The sequence below is a fragment of the Hyla sarda genome, assembly GCF_029499605.1.
Source record: "Hyla sarda isolate aHylSar1 chromosome 1 unlocalized genomic scaffold, aHylSar1.hap1 SUPER_1_unloc_8, whole genome shotgun sequence".
Classification (NCBI taxonomy): Eukaryota; Metazoa; Chordata; class Amphibia; order Anura; family Hylidae; genus Hyla; species Hyla sarda.
This window is the reverse complement of record NW_026607594.1, coordinates 94,223-118,489: the sequence shown is the minus strand read 5'-3', so window position 1 is coordinate 118,489 and position 24,267 is coordinate 94,223. Positions and strand designations below refer to the sequence as shown.

At 46.5% G+C, this 24,267-nt stretch overlaps 1 protein-coding gene across 1 annotated transcript in view; it reads right to left on the bottom strand.

The window, feature by feature from the left end:
* LOC130298279 (zinc finger protein 850-like) overlaps positions 1–24,267 on the bottom strand; it is a 232,337-nt gene that overhangs the window by 120,292 nt on the left and 87,778 nt on the right. The window contains exons 6-7 of the mRNA XM_056551209.1: positions 7,191–7,196; positions 4,492–5,353 (exon numbers count right to left, since the gene is read on the bottom strand). Of these exons, the coding sequence (XP_056407184.1) occupies positions 4,492–5,353; positions 7,191–7,196 (868 nt within the window). The remainder of the gene's footprint in view (positions 1–4,491; positions 5,354–7,190; positions 7,197–24,267) is intronic.

Below are 24,267 nucleotides of genomic sequence, written 5' to 3'. Positions count from 1 at the left end.
AATTTTAACGTCTGTTAATCCAACGTTATTTTTGATGGGACAAAAATGAGTGCATGCACCGTTATTTGCCCCGTCAAAAATAACAGACATTAGTCATAAGGGGACATAACTGATCATGAAGGATGGTCAAAGAATGAATAAAGAATGGACTTACTTAGGGGTACTCCGCCCCTAGACATCTCATCCCATATCCAAAGGATTGGGGATAAGATGACTGGCCCCCTGTGCCACTTTATTTCCCCTGTGACAAATCACCCCTCCCTTTATTACCACCTGTGCCACATCCTTTCCTCTTGATCCCCCTCTGTGCTATTTCATTACCCCTTTATTACCCTTTGTGCATATTCATCACTCCCTCTGCCACTTTATAAAGAGGTGGAGATGAATTTATACAGAAGGTACTAATGGGAGAATGAAATGGCTCAGGGGATCAAGGGGAAATGATGTGGCACAGGGGGTAAGGGGGGGGGGATAATCAGGCACAATGCACAGGGGAATAAGATGGCACAGGGTAAAAAAAAGAGAGGGGGGTGATAAATGATACAGGGGGTGATTAAACGACACTGGGAGATTCTACTGTAATATTTTTTTTATTGTGTTTTATAGGTAATTACACTCTGGAGTTAGCACAGGACAGTATTCCGTCATTTAGGAAGAATTTGGAGCCTTTTTCCCAATAGGGGCCATCTCTCAATAATGGACACTTTTATTCCCTGTGAGTGTCCGCTATTGGGAGATTCTACTGTCATCATTCATCCCCCTCCTGTCATCATCCACTGCCACAGACACCCATCCCCCATCATCAACCATCCTCCCTGTCATCATTCACTGACACAAACACCCATTCCCCGTCATCATCCATCCCCCTCCTGTCATCATCCCCCTCGCTTATTGTCTAATCACCTTTTCCTGTTGCCTGTCAGTAGAGAAAGGTACACTCCGTGACATCAGGGGTGTCCTTGCATGGTGGCCTTAATGCGCAGCAGCGACCCTACCCCAGAATCACTATTCCGGGGCCAGCCCAGAGTGGAGAAGGTGGATGGACCAGACCAGCTCACTTTTCCCACTGGTATGCGGACGGTCCCTGCGCAGACAGTCCCTTCAGCTTCCCTACTCTGGATGAGTCCGGGGCCGTCCCGGTAAAGATGGATGGCTCCCCCCCCCCCACCTGAATGGCTGGACTGATGTCACTACTATTTTTTTTTTCACTTGAGTTTAAGCCGAGGGGGACATTTTCTGCACAAAAAAAAGGTGCTTATACTCGAGTATATATGGCAATCGAAATAACCTGCCAGAAAGATTGAATTTTCAAGCTGGACCACTATATATATATGAATACAGGGGGAGGAGCCACGTGAGCGCTAGAGATAAATCCGCACTGTTCTTCAGAGAGTTGGATATTCAGCTCCTCTTCTCATATAAGATGCATTTTGGTTACTATTAGGAGCAGAAGAAATCAGATAAGAATAAAGCTTAGATATTATTATTATTTAGGGAATAAATACAATCTCTCTAACCAATTTCAGGGACGTATGTTAGTATAACGCTTAAAACATTGGAGAGTAAAGATAAATTTACTTATAAAACCCCAGAAAGCCTGAGATTCCTCTATGGCCAAAGTCTTAGTAGAAGAATATAAATCTCGTAACGTAAAAGAATGTAAACGTTCCCACAAAGGGGAAGAGGGAAAATGTGTTTAGTAATAACCATAGGGAGTAAAGAAAGTGGGGTTAGGGGGGAAGGGAAATCAGAATCAGTCGTAGAGCAGTCTCGTAATACCGACAAAGTTATATATAAAAGAGGAAAGAACTAGAGAGGCCAAGGAGGAGTGCGGGGGCCACAAAATGGGCCCTATAGAAGGAGGGACTGAGGAGAATTCCATATCCACATGAGGAGGAATATAAAGGGGAGGATGAGAAAAAGAAGAGCGAACGAGCTCTAATAATCCAGACGAAGGAAAAGCTTTATAATAAGTGTGTAAATCCGGAAACACAAAACCGCCGTCTAATGTCTTCAGGGTGAGCGTCTATACGGGACACGTGGTCTCTTCTGAATCCTAACAAAATTACTAAATAACCATCGGATAGAAGAAAAATAACAATTCCGTACTATGATAGGGACGGACTGTAAAAATATAAAATATTATTGGTAAATATAAGATTTAAGAACCTTTTTCCTTCCAATCCACGACATATATGGGAATTTACGAGCGTGTAACTGGGTCTTCAATCCGTGTAATAATGGCGCAAAGTGTGAAGTAAAGAGATCTTGTACCAGATGTGATCAGATCTCTAGGGATTTTATACCCCGGGGAGGACAAAGAAAAGGAAAAGAATTACACCGATGTTTACTGAACCCGGGGGACGCTGAGATATTGACGACTTCTCATATAGAAAAATGGATTTTATGATCTGAGACCGAAAATAGACGTCAAGACGGGAAACGCTGGTCTAGGGTTTGTGATAAATAAAAGTATCTGCAGCGTCTTATGTTCAGAAGAGACGATCTTCAAGGGAGACGCGCGGATCCTGTCTGATGCCTTGAATTAAAGTCTCTATAATCATAATGAGAAGGGGGCGGGGACAACACTGACGCGTTACATTCCCTATATACAACGTCAGGGACAATATTACATTTATTATAAGTCCAGTGTGCAGAGATGAATATAAGAATAATAAATCATATAAGAAAAAACTTTTATTAACTCCTTAACGACGCAGGACGTATATTTACGTCCTGCGATATAACGTGGGGTCACGCGGTGACCCAGCGTCATATCGCGTCGGTCCCGGCGGCCATCAGCGGCCGGGACCCGCAGCTAATACAGGACATCACCGATCTCGGTGATGCCTTGTATTAACCCTTCAGACGCGGCAATCAAAGTTGACCGCCGCTTCCCGAACAGCTTACAAAACACCTGGAGGGTCCCTACCTGCCTCCTCTGTGTCCGATTGGCGAATGACTGCTCCATGCCTGAGATCCAGGCAGGAGCAGTCAAGCGCTGATAACGCTGATCAATGGCATGTTAATACACGCCAGTGATCAGCGTAAAAGGTCAGTGCGTGCAGTGTTATAGGTCCCTATGGGAGCTATAATACTGCAAAAAAAAAGTGAAAAAAAAAAAAAGTTAATAAAGGTAATTTAACCCTTTCCCTAATAAAAGTTTGAATCACCCCCCTTTTCCCATTATAAAAAAAAAAGTGTAAGTAAAAATAAACATATGTGACATCACCGAGTGCGTAAATGTCCGAACTATAAAAATTTATTGTTAATTAAACCGCACGGTCAATGGCGTATGCGCAAAAAATTCCAAACTCCAAAATAGCGTATTTTTGGTCGCTTTTTATCCCATTAAAAATTGATTAAAAAGCCATAAAAAAAAAAAAAGTACCTATAAAAACTTCAGATCACGGCACAAAAAATTAGCCCTCATACCGCCCCATATACAGAAAAATTAAAAAGTTATAGGGGTCAGAAGGGGACATTTTTAAACGTATAAATTTCCGTGCATGAAGTTATGATTTTTTCCAGAAGTACAAAATCCAACCTATATAAGTAGGGGATCATTTTAACCGTATGGACCTACAGAATAAAGAGAAGGGGTCATTTTTACCAAAAAGTGCACTGCGTAGAAACGGAAGCCCCCAAAAGTTACAAAATGGTGTTTTTTCTTAAATTTTGTCGCACAATGATTTTTTTTTCCCTTTCGCCGTGGATTTTTGGGTAAAATGACTGATGTCACTGCAAAGTAGAATTGGTGGTTCAAAAAATAATCCATAATATGGAATTTTAGGTGGAAAATTGAAAGGGTTATGATTTTTAAAAGGTAAGGAGGAAAAAACGAAAATGCAAAAACTGAAAAACGCTGAGTCCTTAAGGGGGTTAAAGGGGTACTCCGGTGGAATTATTATTTTTTTTAATCAACTGGTCCCAGAAAGTTAAACAGATTTGTATATTACTTATATTAAAAAATCTTAATTCTTCCAGTACTTATTAGCTGCTGAATACTATAGAGGAAATTATTTTGTTTTTGGAACACAGAGCTCTCTGCTGACATCATGACCACAGTGCTCTCTGCTGACATCTCTGTCCATTTTAGGAACTGTCCAGAGCAGCATATGTTAGCTATGGGGATTTTCTCCTACTCTGGACAGTTCATAAAATGAACAGAGATGTCAGCAGAGAGCACTGTGGTCGTGATGTCAACAGAGAGCTCTGTGTTCCAAAAAGAAAAGAATTTCCTCTGTAGTATTCAGCAGCTAATAAGTAATGGAAGGATTACAATTTTTATATCAAAATAATTTACAAATCTGTTTAACTTTCTGGCACCAGTTGATTTAAAAAAAAAGTTTTCCACCGGAGTACCCCTTTAATAATTGGTAACAAGTTTGGAAATGCAGTATATGATATGTATAAATGTCAGATATCCTATGTACATGGATAATATATAGATGTGTTATCTGCATCATTTATTGCTCTGAATTGGCTTCTCCCCTGTGTGAGTTCTTTGATGTACAACAAGGTCTGATTTCCGAGTAAAACATTTACCACATTCTAAACATGAAAATGGCTTCTCCCCTGTGTGAGTTCTTTGATGTCTAAGAAGACTTGATTTGTCAGGAAAACACTTTCTACATTCTGAACATGAATATGGTCTCTCCCCTGTGTGAGTTCTTTGATGTCGAGTAACATCTGATTTCCAAGTAAAACATTTCCCACATTGTGAACATAAAAATGGCTTCTCCCCTGTGTGAGTTCTTTGATGTACAACAAGACCTGTTTTATTAGTAAAACTTTTCTCACATTCTGAACATGAAAATAGCTTGTCCGTCCTGTGAGTGCTTTGATGTTGAACAAGATTTTTTTTCCCAGGAAAACATTTTCCACATTCTGAACATGAAAATGGCTTCACCCCTGTGTGAGTTCTTTGATGTACAACAAGACCTGATTCATTAGTAAAACATTTCTCACATTCTGAACATGAAAATGGCTTCACCCCTGTGTGAGTTCTTTGATGTACAACAAGACCTGATTCATTAGTAAAACATTTCTCACATTCTGAACATGAAAATAGTTTCTCCGCTGTGTGAGTTCTTTCATGTCGAGTAACACCTGATTTCGAAGTAAAACATTTCCCACATTCTGAACATGAAAATGGCTTTTCCCCTGTGTGAGTTCTTTGATGTTGAACAAGAATTGATTTGTCATTAAAACATTTTCCACATACTGAACATGAAAATGGCTTCTCCCCTGTGTGAGTTCTTTTATGTTGAACAAGATGTGATTTCTTAATAAAACATTTCCCGCATTCTGAGCATGAATATGGATTATCCCCTGTGTGAATTCTTTGATGCTGAAGAAAAGTTGATTTCCGAGTAAAACATTTCCCACATTTTAAACATGAAAATTCCCCTGTGTGAGTTCTTTGATGTCTACGAAGACTTGATTTGTCAGTAAAACACTTTCTACATTCTGAACATGAAAATGGCTTCTCTCCTGTGTGAGTTATTTGATGTCTAAGAAGATGTGATTTGTCAGTAAAACATTTCCCACATACTGAGCATGAATATGGTTTCTTTCCTGTATGAGCTCGTTGATGTCCAACACCCCTTCTGTGACCTTTATTTTGCTGACCATCCTGTGATGACTGAGAAGACAGGACCTGTATATAAGGATGAGATGACAGATCTTGGCTGTGAAGGGCTGAGGGTGTATCTGGGATAATGGAATGTTCTTCATATGTATCTTGTGTGATATCATCATCTGCTTTATAATCTGAAGATATAAGATTCTCCTCTGATCTCCGGGTACAAGAATCTGCAGAGAATAACACAGATTTTATTATCAGTATTAACCCCGTAACAACCCAGGACCTTTAAGCTTTTGTGTTTTCCTTTTTTCCTCCTCTCCTCATAGCCATAACTCTTATTTTCCCATCTACATTGCATTTTAGAGCTTGTTTTTTGTGGGACGGATCTTACATTGTATTAACTGTGCATTAATATAGAAGTCAGGAGTGGTACTTGGGGAAGGCGATGGCGGGCACTTTGGGGAGGCTTAGACTGCCAAACTAACGGTGTTGTGGCCTCGGATTGTCTTCGGCTGTGGGGTGACCTTGTGACCTATCTTTGTTTACTTACTGATTTGCCTGATGTCGATGCCTATAAGCTCGTAAGTGACATGATGTCTATTCTCTTTGGGCGGGTGGGGAGGGTGGGGGTTCAATGGCTAATTTTCTACGTTGATCGTTGCACCATTGTTTATTATTATGGTTTCCATGACTGTTTCATTTATGCATCAGGAGCTTGTATCCTGTCGAAATTTGTAAAATGTTTGAAAAAGCAAATAAAGATATACTTAAAAAAAAAAATATATATATATATATATATATGTGTGTGTATGTCCGGTCCATACAATCACAGCGATATCTAATTTGCATAGTTTTTGTTACACTTTACTACTTTTTGAAAACAATTACAATAAAAATAGCTTTTACATTTTTACAACAAAAAAGTTCAAATATTATTGGAGGGGTTAATTTAAAAATTTTTAAAACATCTTTTGAATGTTTTTTTTTTTTTTAAGACTTTTTGGTCCCTCTATAGGACTTGGAGTCATTGGATTGCTCATACTTGGAGTCATTGGATTGCTCATACAGATCAGTGCAGTACATATTTACTTCTTGCCTTCAAAAAATCCTAACTCTTTTATATTTTCATAATTTTTATTGATACCATATTTGCTTATATAAAACTTTTAATAAATTTTTTATAAAAAAATTTTTGAATAAAATGTTATAAAAAAGCTGCTATTTTGGACTTTTTTTTTTTTTTTACGTTCACCGTACGGTATCATTAACATTTTATTTGAATAGTTTGGATATTTATGCACGTGGCGATACCAAATATGTATCCCAAAATTTTTTTTTTTTACACTTTTTGGGGGTGAAATAGGGAAAATTGGACAATTTACGTTTTTATTGGGGGAGGGGGTTTTTCAAATATTTTTTACTTTTATTTTTACACTTTAATAGTCCCCATAGGAGACTATTTATAGCAATCATTCGATTGCTAATACTGTTCAGTGCTATGTATAGGACATAGCACTGATCAGTGTTATCGGTCATCTTCTGCTCAATCGCAGACCAGAGCAGAAGACCTGTGGAAGGCAGCAGAGGCAGGTGAGGGGACCTCCGTCTGATGTTCTGGATGATTGGATGGCCGCGGCAGTGCTGCAGCCGATCTGATCATCCATTTTCATGTCCGCAATGCTGCAGATGCCGTGATCTGTATTGATCACGGCATCTGAGGGGTTAATGGCGGACATCCGTGTTATCGCGGATGTCCGCCATTACCGGCGGGTCCCTGGCTGCGATCAACAGCGGGACCTGCCGTGCATGATCCGGGCATCGCTGCGATGCCCGCGGTTATGTAAAGGACGTAAATGTACATCCTGGTGCGTTAAGTTCCAGTTTACCAGGACGTACATTTACGTCCTGCGTCGTTAAGGGCTTAAACTTATTTTACTAAAAAGTGAGTAAAGAGACGTACAGTGTAAGTACAGACCATGGAAGTCTATGACAAAATCCCATTCAGCACAGCATGATGTATACAGAGTGAGGACAGCTGCATAACACAGTCACTGACTACAGACACAATACAACCTAAACCGGGAACCTTAAAGGGGTACTCCGCCTACAGACACAATACAACCTGAACCGGGAACCTTAAGGTCACGTTCACACGTACAGGATCCTGCGCAGATTTGTAACTGCAGATTAGAAGTTGTGCTCAGTCATTTAGTTTACATCGAAATTTGCAGCAGAAGATCCTGTGAAGCAAATCTGCGTACGTAAGAACATACCCTAAAGGGGTACTCCGCCCACAAACATCTTGTCCCCTATCTAAAGGGGATAAGCACCCAGGCAGCACCCAGCGTTCTGAAAGTTTTTTTTACAATGCTTGGTTTGGGAAGCAGTGGTTGTGACGTCATGTCATGCCCCCTCGTGAGGTCACATCACGTTCTCTCCATTCAGGTCTATGGGAGGGGGCGTCACATCTCCGGCTGCCCAAACCTAGGGTGCTAAACATACTGTTTAGAATGCAAAGTGCTGCACGCTGATCGCAGGGGGTCCAAGGTGCAGGACCCCCACAATCAGACATCTTATCCCCTATCCTTTGTGATAAGATGTCTGTGGGCGGAGTAACACTTTAAACTTGAGCAGGTAACACCTCCTGAGCCACCACGGATAATACATCATCAAAATACCCATCAGCACTGGAGACCACGAGGACCTGCGTGACCACAGAGGAAATATACCATGATAGGATAATCCTAATCATAGCTTTGTCTTTGTGGAACTCTGGGGATGAAGAAAGCCCACCCAATATCTGTCCCTAGCAGGACCCCAAGTGTTTCCTCACCAGGTTTGGCATGATCCGAGCAAAGGGCCCAATAAAGACACATCCCCTCCCCCCTAATATAATCCTTCTCCTCCACGGAAAGGGGGGTGGTCCTGAGCTGCATTGGTTTCACCCTTTTAGATGATCCAGGAGGCCACAATCTCATCTTGTATAATATCGGAGAGTCCAGGAGAGAACGTGTCCACCAGCGCTTCCTTATCCCAGCACACTTCTGCTGCTACAATACAGAACTCTATTGAATTCTTGGCCACAGTTCTCGTCCCCTGTTACATGGACATGAGCTGCTCTGCCGCAGAGGGAGAACGGACAGGGAGATGAAATGTCTCTGTAGTCGTAGATAATACGTTTATCAGTCTCCAAAGAGGATTCACCCGGGATAGAGCGTTATCAGTAAGGAGGGAGATCAGGAATCCTACCTTACTTCTATCATTAGGACAGGACTGCGGGACCATTTCCAGATAAATGCCCACTTGGTTCAGGGAGCCTCTACATTCATTAGGATCGCCCCCATAATACTGGGGAAGCGGGGCAGATCCAGTAAACCCACAGGAGGCAATGGCTTCTATGGCAGCAGAAATAGTTGCCGGAGCAGGAGGGTAGGTGGCTGCCGGTTGAGGCACAGGAGGCTCTAGGGGAGACGTACGATTCTAAAGCGTCTGCATTACAAGTGCCAATTGCTCAATCCTCTGATCCTGCAGATCCATTATAGTGAAAATGTTTGGTGCTGGTGGATTGTCTGCATCATCCGGATTCATGGCCCTTGTGTAATGTCAGGAACCACAAAACCAAATGGAGATGATCAGAACAAATCACCTTTATTATATTCTCAACCGTCTCACATTCTCATCCATTTATAGTTTATATTCTGACTGAATAAAGAAATATACAGCAGAAAAGACTGACAGGACACGGGGCTTAAAGGGGTACTCCAGTGGAACACAATTTTATTTAAATGACCCGGTCCCCAAAAGTTTAACAGGTTTCTAAATTACTTTTTATTTAAAAATCTTAACCCTTCCAGTACTTATCAGCTGCTGTATGCTCCAGAGGAAGATGTGTAGTTGTTTTCATTCTGACCACAGTGCTCTCTGCTGCCACCTCTGTCCATGTCAGGAACTGTCCAGAGTGTGAGAAAATCTTCATAGCGAACCTCTCCTGCTCTGGACAGTTCCTGACACGGACAGAGGTGGATAAGAGCTGATAAGTACTGGAAGGCTAAAGATTTTTAAATAGAAGTAATATACAATTCTGAATAACTTTCTAGCACCAGTTGATTAAAAAAAAATAGTTTTCCATCGGAGTACCACTTAAAAAAATTCCATAAAAAATAATTACAGACGGTGACTGAGCAGAATCTGTGACTGATCTCTGCAATTAGTGGTTACTACTCACCTGGGCGGTTACCTGTAGGAATGTCCTCCTTATACTGCTCATCACCGCTCACATCTGTCTCTTCTTCTTCCTTTATGTCTGTAGCATTAATATTGTTCAGATCTTTCCCTGTAGGAACGTCATCCTTATACTGCTCATCACCGCTCACATCTGTCTCTTCTTCTTCCTTCATATCTGTAGCATTAATATTGTTCAGATCTTTTCCTGTTAGAATGTCCTCCTTATACTGTTCATCACTGCTCACATCTGTCTCTTCTTCCTTCATATTTGTAGCATTAATATTGTTCAGATCTTTTGCTGTCAGAATGTCCTCCTTATACTGCTCATCACCGCTTACAACTGTGTCTGGAGCATTAATATTGTTCAGATCTTCTCCCTGATTCATAAGATGTGGAAGAAATATAGTAAAAGTCATCAGACAGTAGGAGAAGTCACGTGGGATGTTATAGATGAGCAGGAGATGAGGAGTCAAGGAGGGTGAGGGGACTGACCACAAGAGCTTCACAGCCCTTCTACAGATCATAGGGAATATCTCCATCTACCTGATCATCCTGTGGAAGAAGAGGACGGGGACACCTCTCTGGTGCTGTTCTCTTACTGGATCTGACTGTAGGGAACACATACAGAGACTGAATTCATTCTTTACATACAAATAATGAGAGGACGTGTGTATATAGTCATGTCTATTACCTGCTGATGTGAGGGGCTGCTGATCCTCCATCATGACCTGATCCTTGTACTGATCCTTGTGTCCTTCTACATACTCCCACTCCTCCATGGAGAAATAGACCGCCACGTCCTGACACCTTATAGGAACCTGACAGATAATGATACAGTCATCACCCCGACCCCTCCAGTGGTGTTACTGTATAATATCCCAGCATTCCCAGCAGTGTCACCTCTCCAGTCATCACCAGACCCCTAAATTACTGTATAATGTCCCAGCAGTGTCACCTCTCCAGTCATCACCAGACCCCTCCATTACTGTATAATGTCCCAGCATTCCCAGCAGTGTCACCTCTCCAGTCATCACCAGACCCCTCCATTACTCTATAATGTCCCAGCAGTGTCACCTCTCCAGTCATCACCAGACCCCTCCATTACTGTATAATGTCCCAGCAGTGTCACCTCTCCAGTCATCACCAGACCCCTCCATTACTGTATAATGTCCCAGCAGTGTCACCTCTCCAGTCATCACCAGACCCCTCCATTACTGTATAATGTCCCAGCAGTGTCACCTCTCCAGTCATCACCGGACCCCTCCATTACTGTATAATGTCCCAGCAGTGTCACCTCTCCAGTCATCACCAGACCCCTCCATTACTGTATAATGTCCCAGCAGTGTCACCTCTCCAGTCATCACCAGACCCCTCCATTACTGTATAATGTCCCAGCAGTGTCACCTCTCTAGTCATCACCAGACCCCTCCATTACTGTATAATGTCCCAGCAGTGTCACCTCTCCAGTCATCACCAGACCCCTCCATTATTATATAATGTCCCAGCAGGGTTACCTCTCCAGTCATCACCAGACCCCTCCATTACTGTATAATGTCCCAGCATTCCCAGCAGTGTCACCTCTCTAGTCATCACCAGACCCCTCCATTACTGTATAATGTCCCAGCATTCCCAGCAGTGTCACCTCTCCAGTCATCACCAGACCCCTCCATTACTGTATAATGTCCCAGCATTCCCAGCAGTGTCATCACCAGACCCTTCCATTACTGTATAATGTCCCAGCAGTGTCACCTCTCCAGTCATCACCAGACCCCTCCATTACTGTATAATGTCCCAGCATTCCCAGCAGTGTCACCTCTCCAGTCATCACCAGACCCCTCCATTACTGTATAATGTCCCAGCAGGGTCACCTCTCCAGTCATCACCAGACCCCTCCATTACTGTATAATGTCCCAGCAGTGTCACCTCTCCAGTCATCACCAGACCCCTCCATTACTGTATAATGTCCCAGCAGTGTCACCTCTCCAGTCATCACCAGACCCCTCCATTACTGTATAATGTCCCAGCAGGGTCACCTCTCCAGTCATCACCAGACCCCTCCATTACTGTATAATGTCCCAGCAGTGTCACCTCTCCAGTCATCACCAGACCCCTCCATTACTGTATAATGTCCCAGCATTTCCAGCAGTGTCACCTCTCCAGTCATCACCAGACCCCTCCATTACTCTATAATGTCCCAGCAGTGTCACCTCTCTAATCATCACCAGACCCCTCCATTACTGTATAATGTCCCAGCAGTGTCCCCTCTCTAATCATCACCAGACCCCTCCATTACTGTATAATGTCCCAGCAGTGTCACCTCTCCAGTCATCACCAGACCCCTCCATTACTGTATAATGTCCCAGCAGTGTCACCTCTCCAGTCATCACCGGACCCCTCCATTACTGTATAATGTCCCAGCAGTGTCACCTCTCCAGTCATCACCAGACCCCTCCATTACTGTATAATGTCCCAGCAGTGTCACCTCTCCAGTCATCACCAGACCCCTCCATTACTGTATAATGTCCCAGCAGTGTCACCTCTCTAGTCATCACCAGACCCCTCCATTACTGTATAATGTCCCAGCAGTGTCACCTCTCCAGTCATCACCAGACCCCTCCATTATTATATAATGTCCCAGCAGGGTCACCTCTCCAGTCATCACCAGACCCCTCCATTACTGTATAATGTCCCAGCATTCCCAGCAGTGTCACCTCTCTAGTCATCACCAGACCCCTCCATTACTGTATAATGTCCCAGCATTCCCAGCAGTGTCACCTCTCCAGTCATCACCAGACCCCTCCATTACTGTATAATGTCCCAGCATTCCCAGCAGTGTCACCTCTCCAGTCATCACCAGACCCCTCCATTACTGTATAATGTCCCAGCAGGGTCACCTCTCCAGTCATCACCAGACCCCTCCATTACTGTATAATGTCCCAGCAGTGTCACCTCTCCAGTCATCACCAGACCCCTCCATTACTGTATAATGTCCCAGCATTCCCAGCAGTGTCACCTCTCCAGTCATCACCGGACCCCACCATTAATGTATAATGTCCCAGCATTCCCAGCAGTGTCACCTCTCCAGTCATCACCAGACCCCTCCATTACTGTATAATGTCCCAGCAGGGTCACCTCTCCAGTCATCACCAGACCCCTCCATTACTGTATAATGTCCCAGCAGTGTCACCTCTCCAGTCATCACCAGACCCCTCCATTACTGTATAATGTCCCAGCATTTCCAGCAGTGTCACCTCTCCAGTCATCACCAGACCCCTCCATTACTCTATAATGTCCCAGCAGTGTCACCTCTCTAATCATCACCAGACCCCTCCATTACTGTATAATGTCCCAGCAGTGTCCCCTCTCTAATCATCACCAGACCCCTCCATTACTGTATAATGTCCCAGCAGTGTCACCTCTCCAGTCATCACCAGACCCCTCCATTACTGTATAATGTCCCAGCAGTGTCACCTCTCCAGTCATCACCAGACCCCTCCATTACTGTATAATGTCCCAGCAGTGTCACCTCTCCAGTCATCACCAGACCCCTCCATTACTGTATAATGTCCCAGCAGTGTCACCTCTCCAGTCATCACCGGACCCCTCCATTACTGTATAATGTCCCAGCAGTGTCACCTCTCCAGTCATCACCAGACCCCTCCATTACTGTATAATGTCCCAGCAGTGTCACCTCTCCAGTCATCACCAGACCCCTCCATTATTATATAATGTCCCAGCAGGGTCACCTCTCCAGTCATCACCAGACCCCTCCATTACTGTATAATATCCCAGCATTCCCAGCAGTGTCACCTCTCTAGTCATCACCAGACCCCTCCATTACTGTATAATGTCCCAGCATTCCCAGCAGTGTCATCACCAGACCCTTCCATTACTGTATAATGTCCCAGCAGTGTCACCTCTCCAGTCATCACCAGACCCCTCCATTACTGTATAATGTCCCAGCATTCCCAGCAGTGTCACCTCTCCAGTCATCACCAGACCCCTCCATTACTGTATAATGTCCCAGCAGGGTCACCTCTCCAGTCATCACCAGACCCCTCCATTACTGTATAATGTCCCAGCAGTGTCACCTCTCCAGTCATCACCAGACCCCTCCATTACTGTATAATGTCCCAGCAGTGTCACCTCTCCAGTCATCACCAGACCCCTCCATTACTGTATAATGTCCCAGCAGGGTCACCTCTCCAGTCATCACCAGACCCCTCCATTACTGTATAATGTCCCAGCAGTGTCACCTCTCCAGTCATCACCAGACCCCTCCATTACTGTATAATGTCCCAGCATTTCCAGCAGTGTCACCTCTCCAGTCATCACCAGACCCCTCCATTACTCTATAATGTCCCAGCAGTGTCACCTCTCTAATCATCACCAGACCCCTCCATTACTGTATAATGTCCCAGCAGTGTCCCCTCTCTAATCATCACCAGACCCCTCCATTACTGTATAATGTCCCAGCAGTGTCACCTCTCCAGTCATCACCAGACCCCTCCATTACTGTATAATGTCCCAGCAGTGTCACCTCTCCAGTCATCACCGGACCCCTCCATTACTGTATAATGTCCCAGCAGTGTCACCTCTCCAGTCATCACCAGACCCCTCCATTACTGTATAATGTCCCAGCAGTGTCACCTCTCCAGTCATCACCAGACCCCTCCATTACTGTATAATGTCCCAGCAGTGTCACCTCTCCAGTCATCACCAGACCCCTCCATTATTATATAATGTCCCAGCAGGGTCACCTCTCCAGTCATCACCAGACCCCTCCATTACTGTATAATGTCCCAGCATTCCCAGCAGTGTCACCTCTCTAGTCATCACCAGACCCCTCCATTACTGTATAATGTCCCAGCATTCCCAGCAGTGTCACCTCTCCAGTCATCACCAGACCCCTCCATTACTGTATAATGTCCCAGCATTCCCAGCAGTGTCACCTCTCCAGTCATCACCAGACCCCTCCATTACTGTATAATGTCCCAGCAGGGTCACCTCTCCAGTCATCACCAGACCCCTCCATTACTGTATAATGTCCCAGCAGTGTCACCTCTCCAGTCATCACCAGACCCCTCCATTACTGTATAATGTCCCAGCATTCCCAGCAGTGTCACCTCTCCAGTCATCACCGGACCCCACCATTAATGTATAATGTCCCAGCATTCCCAGCAGTGTCACCTCTCCAGTCATCACCAGACCCCTCCATTACTGTATAATGTCCCAGCAGGGTCACCTCTCCAGTCATCACCAGACCCCTCCATTACTGTATAATGTCCCAGCAGTGTCACCTCTCCAGTCATCACCAGACCCCTCCATTACTGTATAATGTCCCAGCATTTCCAGCAGTGTCACCTCTCCAGTCATCACCAGACCCCTCCATTACTCTATAATGTCCCAGCAGTGTCACCTCTCTAATCATCACCAGACCCCTCCATTACTGTATAATGTCCCAGCAGTGTCCCCTCTCTAATCATCACCAGACCCCTCCATTACTGTATAATGTCCCAGCAGTGTCACCTCTCCAGTCATCACCAGACCCCTCCATTACTGTATAATGTCCCAGCAGTGTCACCTCTCCAGTCATCACCAGACCCCTCCATTACTGTATAATGTCCCAGCAGTGTCACCTCTCCAGTCATCACCAGACCCCTCCATTACTGTATAATGTCCCAGCAGTGTCACCTCTCCAGTCATCACCGGACCCCTCCATTACTGTATAATGTCCCAGCAGTGTCACCTCTCCAGTCATCACCAGACCCCTCCATTACTGTATAATGTCCCAGCAGTGTCACCTCTCCAGTCATCACCAGACCCCTCCATTACTGTATAATGTCCCAGCAGTGTCACCTCTCTAGTCATCACCAGACCCCTCCATTACTGTATAATGTCCCAGCAGTGTCACCTCTCCAGTCATCACCAGACCCCTCCATTATTATATAATGTCCCAGCAGGGTCACCTCTCCAGTCATCACCAGACCCCTCCATTACTGTATAATGTCCCAGCATTCCCAGCAGTGTCACCTCTCTAGTCATCACCAGACCCCTCCATTACTGTATAATGTCCCAGCATTCCCAGCAGTGTCACCTCTCCAGTCATCACCAGACCCCTCCATTACTGTATAATGTCCCAGCATTCCCAGCAGTGTCATCACCAGACCCTTCCATTACTGTATAATGTCCCAGCAGTGTCACCTCTCCAGTCATCACCAGACCCCTCCATTACTGTATAATGTCCCAGCATTCCCAGCAGTGTCACCTCTCCAGTCATCACCAGACCCCTCCATTACTGTATAATGTCCCAGCAGGGTCACCTCTCCAGTCATCACCAGACCCCTCCATTACTGTATAATGTCCCAGCAGTGTCACCTCTCCAGTCATCACCAGACCCCTCCATTACTGTATAATGTCCCAGCAGTGTCACCTCTCCAGTCATCACCAGACCCCTCCATTACTGTATAATGTCCCAGCATTCCCAGCAGTGTCACCTCTCCAGTCATCACCGGACCCCACCATTAATGTATAATGTCCCAGCATTCCCAGCAGTGTCACCTCTCCAGTCATCACCAGACCCCTCCATTACTGTATAATGTCCCAGCAGTGTCACCTCTCCAGTCATCACCAGACCCCTCCATTACTGTATAATGTCCCAGCAGTGTCACCTCTCCAGTCATCACCAGACCCCTCCATTACTGTATAATGTCCCAGCAGTGTCACCTCTCCAGTCATCACCAGACCCCTCCATTACTGTATAATGTCCCAGCAGTGTCACCTCTCCAGTCATCACCAGACCCCTCCATTACTATATAATGTCCCAGCAGTGTCACCTCTCCAGTCATCACCAGACACCTCCATTACTGTATAATGTCCCAGTATTCCCAGCAGTGTCACCTCTCCAGTCATCACCAGACCCCTCCATTACTGTATAATGTCCCAGCAGTGTCACCTCTCCAGTCATCACCAGACCCCTCCATTACTGTATAATGTCCCAGCAGTGTCACCTCTCCAGTCATCACCAGACCCCTCCATTACTGTATAATGCCCCAGCAGTGTCACCTCTCCAGTCATCACCAGACCCCTCCATTACTGTATAATGTCCCAGCAGTGTCACCTCTCCAGTCATCACCAGACCCCTCCATTACTGTATAATGTCCCTGCATTCCCAGCAGTGTCACCTCTCCAGTCATCACCAGACCCCTCCATTACTGTATAATGTCCCAGCAGTGTCACCTCTCTAGTCATCACCAGACCCCTCCATTACTGTATAATGTCCCAGCAGTGTCACCTCTCCAGTCATCACCAGACCCCTCCATTATTATATAATGTCCCAGCAGGGTCACCTCTCCAGTCATCACCAGACCCCTCCATTACTGTATAATGTCCCAGCATTCCCAGCAGTGTCACCTCTCTAGTCATCACCAGACCCCTCCATTACTGTATAATGTCCCAGCATTCCCAGCAGTGTCACCTCTCCAGTCATCACCAGACCCCTCCATTACTGTATAATGTCCCAGCATTCCCAGCAGTGTCATCACCAGACCCTTCCATTACTGTATAATGTCCCAGCAGTGTCACCTCTCCAGTCATCACCAGACCCCTCCATTACTGTATAATGTCCCAGCATTCCCAGCAGTGTCACCTCTCCAGTCATCACCAGACCCCTCCATTACTGTATAATGTCCCAGCAGGGTCACCTCTCCAGTCATCACCAGACCCCTCCATTACTGTATAATGTCCCAGCAGTGTCACCTCTCCAGTCATCACCAGACCCCTCCATTACTGTATAATGTCCCAGCATTCCCAGCAGTGTCACCTCTCCAGTCATCACCGGACCCCACCATTAATGTATAATGTCCCAGCATTCCCAGCAGTGTCACCTCTCCAGTCATCACCAGACCCCTCCATTACTGTATAATGTCCCAGCAGTGTCACCTCTCCAGTCATCACCAGACCCCTCCATTACTGTATAATGTCCCAGCAGTGTCACCTCTCCAGTCATCACCAGACCCCTCCATTACTGTATAATGTCCCAGCAGTGTCACCTCTCCAGTCATCACCAGACCCCTCCGTTACTGTATAATGTCCCAGCAGTGTCACCTCTCCAGTCATCACCAGACCCCTCCATTACTATATAATGTCCCAGCAGTGTCACCTCTCCAGTCATCACCAGACACCTCCATTACTGTATAATGTCCCAGTATTCCCAGCAGTGTCACCTCTCCAGTCATCACCAGACCCCTCCATTACTGTATAATGTCCCAGCAGTGTCACCTCTCCAGTCATCACCAGACCCCTCCATTACTGTATAATGTCCCAGCAGTGTCACCTCTCCAGACATCACCAGACCCCTCCATTACTGTATAATGTCCCAGCAGTGTCACCTCTCCAGTCATCACCAGACCCCTCCATTACTGTATAATGTCCCAGCAGTGTCACCTCTCCAGTCATCACCAGACCCCTCCATTACTGTATAATGTCCCAGCAGTGTCACCTCTCCAGTCATCACCAGACCCCTCCATTACTGTATAATGTCCCAGCATTCCCAGCAGTGTCACCTCTCCAGTCATCACCAGACCCCTCCATTACTGTATAATGTCCCAGCAGTGTCACCTCTCCAGTCATCACCAGACCCCTCCATTACTGTATAATGTCCCAGCAGGGTCACCTCTCCAGTCATCACCAGACCCCTCCATTACTGTATAATGTCCCAGCAGTGTCAACTCTCCAGTCATCACCAGACCCCTCCATTACTGTATAATGTCCCATTAGTCACCTCTCCAGTCATCACCAGACCCCTCCATTACTGTATAATATCCCAGCATTCCCAGCAGTGTCACCTCTACAGTCATCACCAGACCCCTCCATTACTGTATAATGTCCCAGCAGTGTCACCTCTCCAGTCATCACCAGACCCCTCCATTACTGTATAATGTCCCAGCAGTGTCACCTCTCCAGTCATCACCAGACCCCTCCATTACTGTACAATGTCCCAGCAGTGTCACCTCTCCAGTCATCACCAGACCCCTCCATTACTGTATAATGTCCCAGCAGTGTCACCTCTCCAGTCATCAGACACCTCCATTACCTTATAATGTCCCAGCAGTGTCACCTCTCCAGTCATCACCAGACCCCTCCATTACTGTATAATGTCCCAGCAGTGTCACCTCTCCAGTCATCAGACACCTCCATTACCTTATAATGTCCCAGCAGTGTCACCTCTCCAGTCATCACCAGACCCCTCCATTACTGTATAATGTCCCAGCAGTGTCACCTCTCCAGTCATCACCAGACCCCTCCATTACTGTATAATGTCCCAGCAGGGTCACCTCTCCAGTCATCACCAGACCCCTCCATTACTGTATAATGTCCCAGCAGTGTCACCTCTCCAGTCATCACCAGACCCCTCCATTACTGTATAATGTCCCAGCAGTGTCACCTCTCCAGTCATCACCAGACCCCTCCATTACTGTATAATGTCCCAGCAGTGTCACCTCTCCAGTCATCACCAGACCCCTCCATTACTGTATAATGTCCCAGCAGTGTCACCTCTCCAGTCATCACCAGACCCCTCCATTACTGTATAATGTCCCAGCAGTGTCACCTCTCCAGTCATCACCAGACCCCTCCATTACTGTATAATGTCCCAGCAGTGTCACCTCTCCAGTCATCACCAGACCCCTCCATTACTGTATAATGTCCCAGCAGTGTCACCTCTCCAGTCATCACCAGACCCCTCCATTACTGTATAATGTCCCAGCAGTGTCACCTCTCCAGTCATCACCAGACCCCTCCATTACTGTATAATGTCCCTGCATTCCCAGCAGTGTCACCTCTCCAGTCATCACCAGACCCCTCCATTACTGTATAATGTCCCAGCAGTGTCACCTCTCTAGTCATCACCAGACCCCTCCATTACTGTATAATGTCCCAGCAGTGTCACCTCTCCAGTCATCACCAGACCCCTCCATTATTATATAATGTCCCAGCAGGGTCACCTCTCCAGTCATCACCAGACCCCTCCATTACTGTATAATGTCCCAGCATTCCCAGCAGTGTCACCTCTCTAGTCATCACCAGACCCCTCCATTACTGTATAATGTCCCACCATTCCCAGCAGTGTCACCTCTCCAGTCATCACCAGACCCCTCCATTACTGTATAATGTCCCAGCATTCCCAGCAGTGTCATCACCAGACCCTTCCATTACTGTATAATGTCCCAGCAGTGTCACCTCTCCAGTCATCACCAGACCCCTCCATTACTGTATAATGTCCCAGCATTCCCAGCAGTGTCACCTCTCCAGTCATCACCAGACCCCTCCATTACTGTATAACGTCCCAGCAGGGTCACCTCTCCAGTCATCACCAGACCCCTCCATTACTGTATAATGTCCCAGCAGTGTCACCTCTCCAGTCATCACCAGACCCCTCCATTACTGTATAATGTCCCAGCATTCCCAGCAGTGTCACCTCTCCAGTCATCACCGGACCCCACCATTAATGTATAATGTCCCAGCATTCCCAGCAGTGTCACCTCTCCAGTCATCACCAGACCCCTCCATTACTGTATAATGTCCCAGCAGTGTCACCTCTCCAGTCATCACCAGACCCCTCCATTACTGTATAATGTCCCAGCAGTGTCACCTCTCCAGTCATCACCAGACCCCTCCATTACTGTATAATGTCCCAGCAGTGTCACCTCTCCAGTCATCACCAGACCCCTCCATTACTGTATAATGTCCCAGCAGTGTCACCTCTCCAGTCATCACCAGACCCCTCCATTACTATATAATGTCCCAGCAGTGTCACCTCTCCAGTCATCACCAGACACCTCCATTACTGTATAATGTCCCAGTATTCCCAGCAGTGTCACCTCTCCAGTCATCACCAGACCCCTCCATTACTGTATAATGTCCCAGCAGTGTCACCTCTCCAGTCATCACCAGACCCCTCCATTACTGTATAATGTCCCAGCAGTGTCACCTCTCCAGTCATCACCAGACCCCTCCATTACTGTATAATGCCCCAGCAGTGTCACCTCTCCAGTCATCACCAGACCCCTCCATTACTGTATAATGTCCCAGCATTCCCAGCAGTGTCACCTCTCCAGTCATCACCAGACCCCTCCATTACTGTATAATGTCCCAGCAGTGTCACCTCTCCAGTCATCACCAGACCCCTCCATTACTGTATAATGTCCCAGCAGTGTCACCTCTCCAGACATCACCAGACCCCTCCATTACTGTATAATGTCCCAGCAGTGTCACCTCTCCAGTCATCACCAGACCCCTCCATTACTGTATAATGTCCCAGCAGTGTCACCTCTCCAGTCATCACCAGACCCCTCCATTACTGTATAATGTCCCAGCAGTGTCACCTCTCCAGTCATCACCAGACCCCTCCATTACTGTATAATGTCCCAGCATTCCCAGCAGTGTCACCTCTCCAGTCATCACCAGACCCCTCCATTACTGTATAATGTCCCAGCAGTGTCACCTCTACAGTCATCACCAGACCCCTCCATTACTGTATAATGTCCCAGCATTCCCAGCAGTGTCACCTCTCCAGTCATCACCAGACCCCTCCATTACTGTATAATGTCCCAGCAGTGTCACCTCTCTAGTCATCACCAGACCCCTCCATTACTGTATAATGTCCCAGCATTCCCAGCAGTGTCACCTCTCCAGTCATCACCAGACCCCTCCATTACTGTATAATGTCCCAGCATTCCCAGCAGTGTCACCTCTCCAGTCATCACCAGACCCCTCCATTACTGTATAATGTCCCAGCAGGGTCACCTCTCCAGTCATCACCAGACCCCTCCATTACTGTATAATGTCCCAGCAGTGTCACCTCTCCAGTCATCACCAGACCCCTCCATTACTGTATAATGTCCCAGCATTCCCAGCAGTGTCACCTCTCCAGTCATCACCGGACCCCACCATTAATGTATAATGTCCCAGCATTCCCAGCAGTGTCACCTCTCCAGTCATCACCAGACCCCTCCATGACTGTATAATGTCCCAGCAGGGTCACCTCTCCAGTCATCACCAGACCCCTCCATTACTGTATAATGTCCCAGCAGTGTCACCTCTCCAGTCATCACCAGACCCCTCCATTACTGTATAATGTCCCAGCATTTCCAGCAGTGTCACCTCTCCAGTCATCACCAGACCCCTCCATTACTCTATAATGTCCCAGCAGTGTCACCTCTCTAATCATCACCAGACCCCTCCATTACTGTATAATGTCCCAGCAGTGTCCCCTCTCTAATCATCACCAGACCCCTCCATTACTGTATAATGTCCCAGCAGTGTCACCTCTCCAGTCATCACCAGACCCCTCCATTACTGTATAATGTCCCAGCAGTGTCACCTCTCCAGTCATCACCAGACCCCTCCATTACTGTATAATGTCCCAGCAGTGTCACCTCTCCAGTCATCACCAGACCCCTCCATTACTGTATAATGTCCCAGCAGTGTCACCTCTCCAGTCATCACCGGACCCCTCCATTACTGTATAATGTCCCAGCAGTGTCACCTCTCCAGTCATCACCAGACCCCTCCATTACTGTATAATGTCCCAGCAGTGTCACCTCTCCAGTCATCACCAGACCCCTCCATTACTGTATAATGTCCCAGCAGTGTCACCTCTCTAGTCATCACCAGACCCCTCCATTACTGTATAATGTCCCAGCAGTGTCACCTCTCCAGTCATCACCAGACCCCTCCATTATTATATAATGTCCCAGCAGGGTCACCTCTCCAGTCATCACCAGACCCCTCCATTACTGTATAATGTCCCAGCATTCCCAGCAGTGTCACCTCTCTAGTCATCACCAGACCCCTCCATTACTGTATAATGTCCCAGCATTCCCAGCAGTGTCACCTCTCCAGTCATCACCAGACCCCTCCATTACTGTATAATGTCCCAGCATTCCCAGCAGTGTCATCACCAGACCCTTCCATTACTGTATAATGTCCCAGCAGTGTCACCTCTCCAGTCATCACCAGACCCCTCCATTACTGTATAATGTCCCAGCATTCCCAGCAGTGTCACCTCTCCAGTCATCACCAGACCCCTCCATTACTGTATAATGTCCCAGCAGGGTCACCTCTCCAGTCATCACCAGACCCCTCCATTACTGTATAATGTCCCAGCAGTGTCACCTCTCCAGTCATCACCAGACCCCTCCATTACTGTATAATGTCCCAGCAGTGTCACCTCTCCAGTCATCACCAGACCCCTCCATTACTGTATAATGTCCCAGCATTCCCAGCAGTGTCACCTCTCCAGTCATCACCGGACCCCACCATTAATGTATAATGTCCCAGCATTCCCAGCAGTGTCACCTCTCCAGTCATCACCAGACCCCTCCATTACTGTATAATGTCCCAGCAGTGTCACCTCTCCAGTCATCACCAGACCCCTCCATTACTGTATAATGTCCCAGCAGTGTCACCTCTCCAGTCATCACCAGACCCCTCCATTACTGTATAATGTCCCAGCAGTGTCACCTCTCCAGTCATCACCAGACCCCTCCATTACTGTATAATGTCCCAGCAGTGTCACCTCTCCAGTCATCACCAGACCCCTCCATTACTATATAATGTCCCAGCAGTGTCACCTCTCCAGTCATCACCAGACACCTCCATTACTGTATAATGTCCCAGTATTCCCAGCAGTGTCACCTCTCCAGTCATCACCAGACCCCTCCATTACTGTATAATGTCCCAGCAGTGTCACCTCTCCAGTCATCACCAGACCCCTCCATTACTGTATAATGTCCCAGCAGTGTCACCTCTCCAGTCATCACCAGACCCCTCCATTACTGTATAATGCCCCAGCAGTGTCACCTCTCCAGTCATCACCAGACCCCTCCATTACTGTATAATGTCCCAGCAGTGTCACCTCTCCAGTCATCACCAGACCCCTCCATTACTGTATAATGTCCCTGCATTCCCAGCAGTGTCACCTCTCCAGTCATCACCAGACCCCTCCATTACTGTATAATGTCCCAGCAGTGTCACCTCTCTAGTCATCACCAGACCCCTCCATTACTGTATAATGTCCCAGCAGTGTCACCTCTCCAGTCATCACCAGACCCCTCCATTATTATATAATGTCCCAGCAGGGTCACCTCTCCAGTCATCACCAGACCCCTCCATTACTGTATAATGTCCCAGCATTCCCAGCAGTGTCACCTCTCTAGTCATCACCAGACCCCTCCATTACTGTATAATGTCCCAGCATTCCCAGCAGTGTCACCTCTCCAGTCATCACCAGACCCCTCCATTACTGTATAATGTCCCAGCATTCCCAGCAGTGTCATCACCAGACCCTTCCATTACTGTATAATGTCCCAGCAGTGTCACCTCTCCAGTCATCACCAGACCCCTCCATTACTGTATAATGTCCCAGCATTCCCAGCAGTGTCACCTCTCCA